Below are 13,371 nucleotides of genomic sequence, written 5' to 3'. Positions count from 1 at the left end.
AAGAACATGCATTGGGTATGTTCATTTGGAAGCATAATACATCACGTAGCCGTTCTGTACTAAACATTTTAGATAAGTAAGTTCCGAATCTTCCAAAGCCTTGCAGCAACGGCCAACTGCATTACGCCTCTGAAACAACGGCCATTGTAAAAAAAACCCCATCAGCTTACATCCTATCGGCAAATCAATTCGAGCTGGTGCGGCTGACACCAAAAGATTCATTGATCCGACATTGTGGGCGAACCAGATAACAGTGAATGCCCATCACAATCATGATAATCCTGGTATTCCATTTTTCCTTGGTTTGACTCGAAGTTTGATGAATTAAGATATTAGAGTGGTTCAGTTGCTGATCCGAAACGAGAACGAAGTGAACTTTCTCTCTGGTTTACGTCATCGAGTCGCCTTGACTGTCATGATATCATATCATGGTTTCTGTCGTGCAATGGTGGACTGTTCCCGCCATGGACAATCTCACAAATACAATAAGAAAACGATACGAGTATTTTTTTTTTGGTGATTTTTTCTTTCGCATCAGAAAGTCGCCAGTTCTTGGCTAAAACAAACTTCTCAAGCGAAATCCCTCATTGGAAAAAGGCTCGTGATGTGTTGTTTGGCCAAGTGTAATTGGATATCACTTTCCGTTTGGAAAAAGGTTTATTGGTTATCGAAGCTAGGAAAGTCACGGCGGTTTGACAACCGGCGGTGATAGTAGATGATGCCTATTGGTAGCAAGACTGAGAAATCGCCGTGGTGATACGATGACTGAATCAGGGAGAAAGCATGAATAGGAGATGGTGCTAACAGCTGAAAAGATTTTTTATGATAACAACAAAAGGAGTAGAAAATATACCGCTTTATTAAAAAGATATTTTACACGCTTATGTCTCAATGAAGATTGAATATCATTAACCTTGCACTACGCTTACATCACGAGTAAGATTAGGATAGCTCCTACCAAATGTGAAGATTTGTATTTAAGCATGTTGCTGAAAAAACTCCAAATTTAGGATCTTTCATTGATGATTAAAGACTAGTCTGTGTTACATGTATTTCTTACTGATTCTGCCGATCAAATCCAAGATGAAACTGCGTTTTCAATGTATTTATGAAGAAAAGAGAAAAAATGTCTTAACTAATTTAAGGCAAGGCTAAATTAAGCAGTCGCATGAGCAACGCTAACACAGATAACAATGCATCACCGTTTGTGACCCAACTTCCTTATCAAAGTTTTTCCTTGCTTATTTGATTTGCGACAATATTATTTCTCATTAACTGGCCACGTGCCATAAAATGAGCAGTTTTCCTAAATTACTTTGGAAATTTACGACCGTATCCTTCCGTTTTGATGGATTGACGACAATCGCATGCTGATTCCGTTCAGCGGGTAACGAGAAATTGGTTCTGGGTGTGTAGCCTAACTATTACGAATATACTGATATAGTACAGGTGTCCTGGTGATATTGTCTTTGACAAAATGGCTTGTTTAACCAACGGCTATAGCTTCAGGTTGATTGGATCTTCTTATTAGCGTGATAAGTATTTGGATGCCAACTGAGCACCCTTTACAGTCTGTGATTATGTTAACAGAGTGTCCAGCAAATCTGCTATAATTGTGAGTATATTTACGCAGTGTATTCATTAAATGTTGCAGGTCGCCACAGATATACTATAACAACATTCACTCAATATGCACATGTACGACCAAGGAGGATTCCACCAGCAGATGATTTTTGGTCCTGAAACATTTCAATCTCTGGTATAACTTCAAAACTTAACTCTGAAAAGTGTTCCATGATAACATCAACATTGAAGATGCTCAGCTAATAGGCCTACACGTGGCTAGAGAGAAAGAGTATGTACATTTGACTAGATGATCAAGAAAGTGTCCTTAGTGGGTTTAAAAAAACTTTTGTTCACCTAGTATAGGCTATACCTTCTTTTACCGAAATACACTACTTTGGTTGTGAAACTGGAGCTCTTTTTCGACCTTAATCGGGTCGTATCTATTTTGTTGGTCCTTGGCGTTGGACACTTTCTTGAGACACCACACCCTCTACAAGGAAAGCTCGGAGGCATCAAATAAAACTTGCATAGAAAAATGAGATGCGTATATTACGGTGTACAATTGAAGACAGAATTAGTCTATTCTTACGCGACATGGCTCATACATAAATTATCGCTCGCTACAGTAATCTGGAAAATGGAACAATGAGAAGGAGCGACGGGTGATTACATAATACACTATTACCCCCGCTGTATTGTTGCCTGAACAACACTACGATTAGCTATGCATGAGCGAAACCGCGGAGGGATGAAATGGCTTCGATTGGTAACAGTGTAGTTGTGTTATGCCCCAGGGCCCAGTTGTTTTTAACAAGATTTGCCAGTGTCAATCTCCAAATATGCAACATATCCATCATCTGCCTTATCATGTACACTAGGTAAAACTCTGTAAGATTCTGGTGGCAGTGGTGGCGAGGCAAATGAGGCGACATTGGTAGTGCTGACACGAGAGAGTGCTTTTAATGGCGGCGTTAGTTATGTGATCCGTACAATGCCGTACGTCTTATCTTCATTGTTATATACAAAATGAATACACTACGCAACCTAGTATGTACATCCAAGAGAAATGTAACTCTTTTTTATAATGACTTCAAGCGAAAACTGACTCCGACGACTTTTAACAGAGCGTCATGGTAACGCTAACCAGATGTTTCGAGGCAAATTGCAGGGAAACGGTTATGAAGAGCGCTGTGTATTTCTCTAGGTGAAAAGAGTCTAATCGAGATTGCTTCCTCACAACTGCTGGAGAGCAACGTTAATGCGATACATAGGTCAAACTTCTTTAAACAGAGAAATGGTGTATTGGTATTAGTACGTGTATCAGTACTACCGGCGTAGTAACCCTAATGGATCTTTTTGCCTGAGGTATGGAGTCTATATAGACTCCTCTCCATCTATGTGGATATTTTACATGGCCTGGCATAGACACTCAGGTACAAGGGACCACGGCTTTTAGTGGACCAAGTAATCTGAGTGTGGACATATTTGAAATTGAAATGTATTCAGTATCGTATAACGAGAGAGGAATTTGCAAAACAAATCTCTTCCTTTTAAAGGCTTTTTGTACATGTATCATAATATGATGAAATGGCCTGCAAAAATTGCCACTCTCTATTTGTAAATCTAGAGCATGAGAATCACTGACACACTCAAACTAACCAGGAGCGTCAGCATCTGTGAGATCCCCAAAGTCTGTCGGGTGAATCGTATTCTCAAAAGTACTTGAGCTGCTCTCCTGCCTTTCAAAGGCATTTGCAGTCGGAACTATTTCCCAGTGTTCAGATGCAGCATTGGCCACTGATGACTGACGTCCTGTTGTCGTCACATGCTGCCCTTTAGCGGCCGGGATATCAGTTGTCGACTGTTTGGAAAATACTCCATCAGATATCCCTGCGTTATTACCGAAGTCAGTAGTCCGTTTACCCATCTCAAACTTAGTCCGAGTGAACAGTTTCGGTATCAAAGTTGATAACTTTCTTTTAACACCTAAATTTGAATTCTGCATAGGGTTAGAAGCCGTTTCTGGTTCGGTCGTGATCGCAAGATCACTAGTTCTAAAATCCGTGTTTTCACCAGTAAACGTCCTGATACCTTCTTTGGTTTCTAACCCTGCATTGTTTGACGTGACTGACTGTGAATAATCACTTCCATTTCCGTCCGAAGAATCTATATCCGGTGGTAGCGTGTCTTCTTCACCGTAAACGTATTCACCAGTACCAGCCGCCGGACTCACATCCCCGGTTTCGTTAAAACTGTCTGTATCTGGCCCTTCCGTCACGTCATCTCCGTAGCCATATTGTTTCCCATCTCCAACAGTGTCACTATGGTTTCTGGCCATGAGGATGGCGAACGTGACGAAAGGCGAAGGATAACCTGCAGACCTGTTGCCGCGGTAACTACCGTTTGTCATGAAGGTACTGTTCCTCCTACCATCCGTCGCAGACCCGTTGAAACCTGTAACGATAAAGCATTGAAAAAAATCAGTTAGAACTTCAATAGCTTTCACAGATGCTCCGTACAGTCTGGCTCAGAGGCTCAATGATTCATACAAATCTGAAAGCTAGAGAAAAATATCGTGATGAATTGCACTCCTTCTGACTCCCACCCCGACTGCATCTCAGAGGTTGAACTACAGTTATGATATATTCGCTTCAATTTGACTGACAAACGTTTTCATATTGATATTCCACCCCCATCTTTACAATGATATCTTCAATTCCAAAATGAACATTGTGCGTAAGACAGATATACGCAAGTCGTTATCCAAGTTGTGGGCGATCACCACTACTTGGCCTACCACCTCATTATCATCATTTTCTATTAAGCCATCGAACATCGTGACCTTTGAAGTTCCAGTCTTCTGAAACTTGAACATTTTTCCATTTCTTTCAATCTTCAAAGAGTAGCTCGCAGACGCATGATTGCAACATACGCTTTGGTGTCAACACCAGATGGCATTCTGTCGCCTTCAGAAGGAGTGGCACTTCTGGGCTAAACTTTTGAAAACATTACACGACACTTGCTAGAGTTTCTTCATTTGTTAGAAACTGCTTCCCCCGCATTGGAAGTAATAGGGTGTCAGTTCAAGCAGCTTTCACATGCTATTACAGGCAATCTATGCCTTGTTCAATTGAAACAACCCTCTGAAGGCTGAGGTGAGGAAAGCAATTTGAAAGAACACGCCAAGGAAATACCCTGATGCTACCACGTCTGATGTCGAGGCTGCCGCAGAATAATCCAAGCCTTTGAATCGAAATTGCAAAAGCAATTTTCAAGAACAGCGGAAAAAAGTAGCAGAACAGCAGAGGATAGTGTGAAAGTATGGCCACCAGGACTACCTTTGGTTACTGACAGGGAGGCATCAACAAGGCAGAAAGACAAGCACTCGCTGCAAATTGACATATCGGCAGACTGTTGTTCCAAGCAAGGTAGCAATCAAATATCAGGAAGATTATCAAAACAGGTCACGAACTGGCAATGAATCAATTTCAGCATATACAATCAGGGACTAGGGATTGGCGGATTTTACCTTGTTGACGTCGATTTAGCCTTTAAATCAGTTTAAATTTAGGCGATCATCACTGGTGCCTCTGCGTTGATCATCATCTATTGTACAAGAAACGCAAACTGCGAATTCTCACATCACCGCAGGCAATGTATAGTGCAGTGGATTGCTTGTACAACACGTTATACACAAGACACAGATCCGCCTAAATTAGCAATATTGTCAAAGAAGATTAAGTAGTCGCGTTTATGGAGACATACGTGTCTGCGCCATGTCTGCATATTCGATCATAGCTCATATCATATCATCTGAACATCTCACAAATCTTCCGAAAATGAGCCTCTCTTTATTCATGCAGTGCCTATCAATCTTTGGACGGCTCAATTTCATATCTGCGGCGAACCCAGATCAACCGGGAACGCTGAGCGTTAGCACTTATTCCATTAGAGGGTTGTTCACAATTTAATACTAGCAGCAGCGTAATCACGGGGACATTCAGAGATAGACGCAGACTCCCGGGTGTTATGGGGCTATTATCACCCCAGGTAATAACCAACCAAAAGGTGAGTAAGTTTGCTCGGCAAAAATGGCAAAGTAGCCCAAGTGGCGAGAGATAGGTGTAAGTTGGGAATGTCTGAGATCTGGGCCAGTGGTTTTTAGGAGTAAAAATATCTGTAGTACCAGCCATTGTACACATGTATAGGAAGGCAGCTGAAGTGAGCGAACACTTAATATATGAAGCACCGCGCAAATGTCATCACATCATGACGAGTGACCCAATTCAACCAATCGGAGCCCACGGCATTCCAACTGCAATGATCATGTTGTCGTTGTTCCGTCGTAGGCCGCAACGACAACGATCTCTCAATAGCGTGTGACATTACGAAACCTGTACCTCATTTATTCCTCATTTAGGTGATTATCGAGACATGCACGTCACTTTCAGACAATCTCTGATTTCATTTAATTGCTTCTTTTCTTCAATTCGTGAGAGCTTTATCTCACTTCACCTCTCAACGATGAGATTACTGATGTTAGCTGTCTGGTTGACACCAGAATACTTATTGACTGCCATTCAATGAAATAGCTCAACCTGTTGAAGAACAGCGTTACCTCGTCCTCTCTCGGGTTTATCGGGTAAAAGATGCGTTTGTGTGAAATGTTCAGGATTGGTATTGCTATTCATCGAGAACAGGGAGGTGATACGATGTTACAGGACCAAGTCAATTGAGTTTATGGATTCCGAGGTCCAGATATAACCTCTCCAGCCTCGTTTATTCGCTAGCTATCACGCACCCTGGTGTTAGTGAGCTACAATCTTCTATAACTAATCGGAAACGCGCCACAACTGACTTGGCAGGCGGAAATTACTATTTGTATAATGTCAAATCGACCAAGTTGGCGTCGTTACTTTTATATACCTTCAATTTGACTTCCAATTAAGGTCAAATTGGGCTTCTGTCTTCGCCTGTCAATCAAGTGACACTTCCTTCCTATACGGTAGGATACAGCGTCCTTGCAACAGTATGAAGTCAACAGTTTGATTTGGCTGAATTTGTCGTAATTGAGCGTTTAAAAGTAACATTAGGTTGGTTAGTCAAATCACTATTATTCAGCTTAACGTCGGTAATCGCAGCATACTCGGAGGTGACTATCAGGCTTTGTTACTAGCACTATAACTTCGACTGCAAACGAACGCGGCTCAAGGGACCGATAACGATAACGATTTTGAGCTAAAATTCAGGTATCTGTCCTGCTCAGTTTAATCTATCAAAAACATGAGCATGCATTGGAACATACACACATTTCAAGGTTTTTCGATTTTAAACCCATATGGCAGCATAAAGCGTACGTGCAGAGGCATACGGCTTCTCAGCCTGCTGTCAATTAAAAGCGTCTGTCATATTCAGCTAAACATCCGTAATCGCAGCATACCCGCAGGTGACTATCAGGCTTTGTTACTAGCATTATATTAAACTTCGACTGCAAACGAACGCGGCTCAAGGGACCAATAACGATAATTGTCTCACTTACATGAATTGTATCAGAATTCAAGACGTGTTCCCCTGCCACCATCGCGTGAATGGGCAAATTATTGCAATAGAATTCCTGGCTCATCCTATCATAGTTTCCAGTTAAATAAGTATCATGCTTACTGTACTGTGAACCTATTGATTAGGCACAATCTACGAAATATTTTCGTTTTTCAGAGTCGAATCTTTTCAAAATTCTGAAAAATTTTCAAAGTCACAAAATTGTTGGAAAAATTCTACGATGCGATACCCTAAAACGGTGAAATACATTTTCCTGATAATACTCAGTCACAAGGCCAGCAATACAGATGAACTACATCCTCTTGTCATTTCATAACAGCTACAGAGGGCTCAACCAGACGCCCCATCCATACAACACACCCATCACATCGCCCCCAATTCTCCTGAAACCTAGAGCATCACCCCAAGAATTCAATCAGACACTCGAATCACACAATCTATCGAACTTCTTGGTTGTCACCGACGACACTTAAGTCGGCATATTTATGTATTATTGAAGGGCTAACAAATCGATTGGATCCTGAATTGTTGCAGTTGACATTGAGACTATCGCCTCCAGCCTCTGGACGCTCTATTCATCAAGTTGAACACGGCTAACATATCTTTGAATATTTTCAAATTCGGTGATAGAAATTTAAACCCATTTTGACCATGATTACGTGACATATTGAAATGGGTTTAAGCTAAGGATGACTAGTTCTCCGTTCTGAAATCATGTTACAGGTGGTGATTTAGTAGTAATGGTTGTGGCAGATATGCACATACCGTAATAAACCGTATGAGAAGTGTCTTAAGTCGTTTGAAACGGTCATTCGCAATGGGATTTGGCGACATATTGTAACAGGTTGGCTCCGGCGTAGTCACTGGTGTTCTCCCCTCAGCCATTTCACTTTTCTGCCTCGTATTCCCATCACACCCCATCATCAATCAAATCCCAATTGCGACAAACGTAATAACCAATTCCTACTTTTGTATCAAGCTACACGCCAGGTTGACATTCAAGTTCAAAGTGTTGAGTTCCAGAATGGGGCACTGTCGGTCTTTGATCGCAATAAAGACAATCAACAGCCTTGATTTAAAAGAAACAACTAAATTTCAGACAATGTATAGAGGCAGTGACTGCTGATAAAGAACAGGCAACCTCTACGCTGTGTCTATCGCGAACTCTCTAGCAGCACGCTACATGTATATCGAACCAAATAAATGGGGTGATTGTCAACGTCGACGAAACAGAGCCGGGGAAGGCAATCAGATGATTAATGTAGCGGCCGTTGACAATAACAAGATGCTGTCAACATCAGGCGCCTGTGGTCATCTTTGGTCAACGAGGAATGCTGTCAACATCAGGCGCCGGTGGTCGTCTTTGGTCAACGAGGAATGCTGTCAACGACTAAAAAATGTGTGCTGTGGTTATTGGTCCCTTGAGTCGCGTTCGTTTGCAGTCGAAGTTATATAGTGCTAGTAACAAAGCCCGATAGTCACCTCCGTGTATGCTGCGATTACGGACGTTAAGCTGATTATGACAGACGCTTTTGTCTGACAGCTGATAGTAGGCGGGGAGTCTTGGTTGAACGAATCTGAATGCATTTAGGAATCGCCTATAGTACTGAAGCGTGAGATGATTAAAAAGTGAAAGTACTATTGGCATTATCAAGCTTTCACTGTCATGGCTGTGTCCATAGTGATCTTTGTTCGACTCGAAGTTGTCCTGTAGTGATCATAGTATATTTGGAAAACCTTCTATTCCAATCAACACAGTTTCTCGTGTGCTGTAGACAAACATTTAATTAAGAGCTAATAGCTCGAAGACTCATTTCGAAATGACAATTTCATTAGAATATCATGTTTCTTATTACGGCTAAATTGTCGTGAAGTCGATTATTAGTGAAAGCAGCGAAGGTTCTTTTTAGCCAATCAATTAAATTCCTTTACGCTGGCGTGCCTTTTAGCCTCCATAATTTCACTACTAAAAGGCTGTAAAAATAAATGGAACCGCTAAAACAATCTTTTTGACAAATTGAATTTCGAGTTTGGTTTCTTTAACGGGAAATTGGGAAAATGATTGGATCACTTCATCAGGGTCTTAACTTTAACAATTTGACAGCCAGTGGATCTTAAAGTTGGAACGCTTGATGGGTTTCATGAACTTATTCTGATAGGTTTATGGAGAAACCACGAACACATTTCGCTAGTTTGACATTAGCTTATATGATTAGACCATACATGTACATGGACATATGCAATCCTTAAAATATCGTAAATCCTTAATTAGAATCTGACAAGAATCTTGTACGATTATACATGTACATGCACAAAACACTGGATAAGATCTTAGCCAAGAATCATATAAGAATATTAGTGTGGAATTTTCGACCAGGGTCTGCCGAGTTCTCACTGTTGATAGGTGTCAGATAGGTGTCAGATAGGTGGCACAGACACCTGGTCTTCACTTCATTAATCAGTACCTTCAGACCCAGCCATGCCGTTGGATCCATTCCCCTCTGCTGCCCCTCTTATTGCATCTTGTCGCGGGTGTCTGTACGGTCCAATTAGTAGAAAAGACACAGGTGTCTAATCGGCAACAGGATGTTCATAGAGTACGCGAATAGGAAACTAGAGGAAACACGGACATCTGTCCTGTCTGTACACTTGATGGAAGGGAAATTGGACATGATGACGACGGGTAACTGTTACAGGAGATTAGACCAATTCTACGAAACTATCAATGTAGTTCTTATCACCAAAAGGTAGGTATTCTGTACTGACAGGTGGTTGCGAATAGAGACTATCAACAGAATGTCTTAGCCAAATCTAGAACACTAGTATGCCCGTGTTAGCATTTGGACATTTCAAACTCTCATACCATGTCGGAAGTCATTGGAATATAAAAAAGACACCCCATCTCACTTTCATTCAACACAGCCACCTTATCTTCCAACACCAGGATCAGAGGAGTTCCGCTCCCTAATGAACTTATAGAGAGTGTGCCGTCTCAATCAGATATTTCTATTGTTACTCTCCTCGTAGTAAGCGACAAGCTGTCGTATATGCAATTAACAACACGCCCAACATCATCGCTGCCTCCTCGAAGCTCGTTCCGCATCATATCACTACTTTCAATATATGATATGATTGGAGTATTTTAATATGAAACTCTCATACAATTCTTCTCTTCGTCATCTCTCATCACTTGTCAACACGACACTGACAGAATACGACATCACTAATCCTGACAGGGCTTTTTGTTTCATTTTACAGTCTATTGAATACCAAATTGAAATAACAATGTAAGGCCCCTCCTGAGAAAACACCTGTCTCCTTTTCATCTACAGGATCTTTTCAATCCATTTTCTTGGATGAAACGCCGGACGATTTCATCACGAACTACATGTATTTGTTTTTGTAATAGCATGTGTACATATGCTACTGGTTAAGATTAAAATTGAGATTCAGTATTATCAGAAGTACACTCGTGATATACAAAGTTCTCTTGATAAGTACCAGATTAAATCATAGCAACGAGGGACTGGGCATACCAATGAATAGTGTCTCCTATCTGTAGCTCTCTGCATAAGGAATAATAATTGCTAATTTACACCTTCTGAAACCTGATATCGTTGTTCAATGAGACAACACAACCCTAATGTTTGTGATAATCTCAGTCTGATCTCCACAAAGGCGGTAATAATTAAACCGTTCCATGCAGAAATATCATTCTACATACAAGAGGAAACGGCTTGTTTTTAATGTAGGGTTTGACCAATTGTTTACATGTTCTTGTCAACAGTTAAGAAGCTTGTTCGTACCATGCCTTCCCATCGGTGCCTCCTCTCGTTTCCTCACAGTTGCCGCGCGGACACACACAACATCAATACATCACACTTATCACTGGCAACAACAACAATGAAAACATTAGGAAAGAAAACTTGGCTTGTACTTCCTTTGATGTGATGTGGTGTCTTCTATTGTTGGAGACGCTATTGTCTGGGAACAATAGGAAGATGACGGATTATGTGCCACTGGATATGACAAGCAAGAGTCAAAGAAACGCCCTCATAAACAAATTACTGCTTCCCTGTTGCTGTGCAGAGATGGCAGAATCGGGTCAAGGTTGCAACCTCGTCCATTTTTTTCAAAACTAGTTTGGTCCAGCCCATTGCAGAAGTTAGTGTTGCGCTAAGACCGATGGGTACGAGCTTGGTTCATATTTGAAGGCAGTAGATAACATCAGGATGTGTGTCTCTGCATAAGGGATTTGATTGTCCGACTAAAGAGTAATAAGCATGGCATAACCAAAACTTGACTCATTATAGAAGAAGCATATGATACAATGGGAATGGCCTACAAATAGAATAGATTAGAATTTGTGTCAACTTAACTCTGCAGGAAGAGCATTAGGATGTCGAGATATAGATCTATAAGTAGTATCATGACGTTAATCGGCTTCCTACCAATCGCTGACATTGGCCTAGTCAAGGTTATTGTTAAATCCAAACATATGATATTTTTAGAACTTCTCAGAAAGCGTTCTTCTATCCACGCAAATAAAAGAACGCTCTGAAACTTCCCCCGGTTTTTACTTTCAAGTTGTTTTGGCAACAGGCTGACTTGAATATCAATACTCTCTAAAACGGGCCGTTTCAATACAACCATCTCATTTTGCCATTCTATAAATCTGTATCAAGGTACCTTGGCTTTGTTCGCTAAACTGTCGATTGGGTGATACGAGATCATATATAGTTCAGTGTAACCCAAGAAATATTTGAAATAAATATGTTACAAAAATAATTCAATGTCATGTTTAATCTTCTCTCTCGCCATTTAACCTCGAGCGCAAAAACGACGTGAATAAAAAATCTCTGAAAACTAAATTGCTTCACTAATTTAATTATCCACCGTCTTAATAGGATTTAAGAATGTTTCTTTCTGTTTCGTAATGAACCTCAATTTCCCATGCATCAAACATTGCCTCTACAAATGCACTGTTTCTCTTTGAAAGTAAAACAGCCAACATTAATCAATCCAAAAGAACTAATCTGATTATTTCGTAGCAGAAAAAACCCAATGCTTTGTAATCAAAATTACTTAATTCAAAAATATTTCCATTAAGAATACAATACTGTACAGAGAGCTGGTGTAATTGCTGAGGCGAATAATATGTAAATTGAACGACAGGACCAGCAGCAATCTTCATTTCAGTACGCTTCGGAAAGCAACGTTATTTGACTTTAGCCATTGGCGAACATTTTAAACCAATTTTTTACCGACTGAAAATATGAAGCTTGTATATACCGAAGGCGACGTCTGATATTACGTTGAAGGTTGGAATGTAATTATGTTTGGCAGGTTATTCAAGCCTGAATCCTTGGGCGAGCAGATTTTTTAATATCGCTTTTGCCCGTTAGGCTGAAAGGAAATGACAGCACATAGTGTCAAGGAACCCTTTTTAGCAGGATTGTGACCGTGCGTTTATCGTACAGTATGTTTTTGAAACTGATATAATTGTTTAATCAAGTGAAATGTTAATGCAAGAAAATAGTCGAGTACTATTTTTTCCATTCCGATAGAATGAGCAGAAAGTACAAAGAGGCTAACTTAAGATGCGTTATGACCGCCAACTTCAATGCTTTGATATCACTGGCATATTTGCCGTATCTATCTTTACCGTATTCCATCAGCTCAAAATAGATCATTTCTATGAGTAAAACGGATTTATTCATATTCAGGAATGACCCCAACTTTTTGGTTGAAAATTCTAGGGCCTCCTGAATATGAGTAAAAACAGAATTACTCATATTCAGGAAGGACTCCAACTTATTGGGGTAAACGTTTAATATCTCCTGAATATGAGTAAAAAAGATTACTCATTTTCAGGAAATTCTCTCAGTTATTGGCAGAAAAGTTCAGGGCTCCTAAAAATCATTCTAAAAATCATCATGGATTCTGTTGGCGAATACTGGACTAAACCCACCGATCAGATTTTCCCAGCGGTGAAAAAGCGTGTCCTAAGGCATACGATGTGACGACAATGTGGAAGGAAATCAGCTTTATAATGTGACCCAGAATCCTGTCTGCGCTTTTTTCATCTTCCATTAGGTTGACTCTCATAATATGTCATACAGTTCCACCGGCAAGGGACGTTGTCATATTTGATTACATATAATCTTTCTGAGGAATATGGTCTTTTTCATGTTGGTGCACCATGGTCTTTGTTTTGACTATATAAAGCTTGATTAAGTGCTTTCT

General features: G+C 40.5%; 1 protein-coding gene across 1 annotated transcript in view; it reads right to left on the bottom strand.

Moving 5' to 3' along the window:
* Positions 1-858: 858 nt before the first annotated feature.
* Positions 859-13,371, bottom strand: part of LOC135500868 (uncharacterized) — a 37,714-nt gene continuing 25,201 nt past the window's right edge. Inside the window, exon 3 of the mRNA XM_064792535.1 lies at positions 859-4,020. Coding sequence (XP_064648605.1) covers positions 3,221-4,020 — 800 coding nt within the window. The 3' untranslated portion in view covers positions 859-3,220. The remainder of the gene's footprint in view (positions 4,021-13,371) is intronic.

This window comes from Lineus longissimus, chromosome 16, assembly GCF_910592395.1.
Source record: "Lineus longissimus chromosome 16, tnLinLong1.2, whole genome shotgun sequence".
NCBI classification, from domain to species: domain Eukaryota; kingdom Metazoa; phylum Nemertea; class Pilidiophora; order Heteronemertea; family Lineidae; genus Lineus; species Lineus longissimus.
The sequence above is the reverse complement of the archived record's forward strand: the minus strand, read 5'-3'. Positions and strand labels throughout refer to the sequence as shown.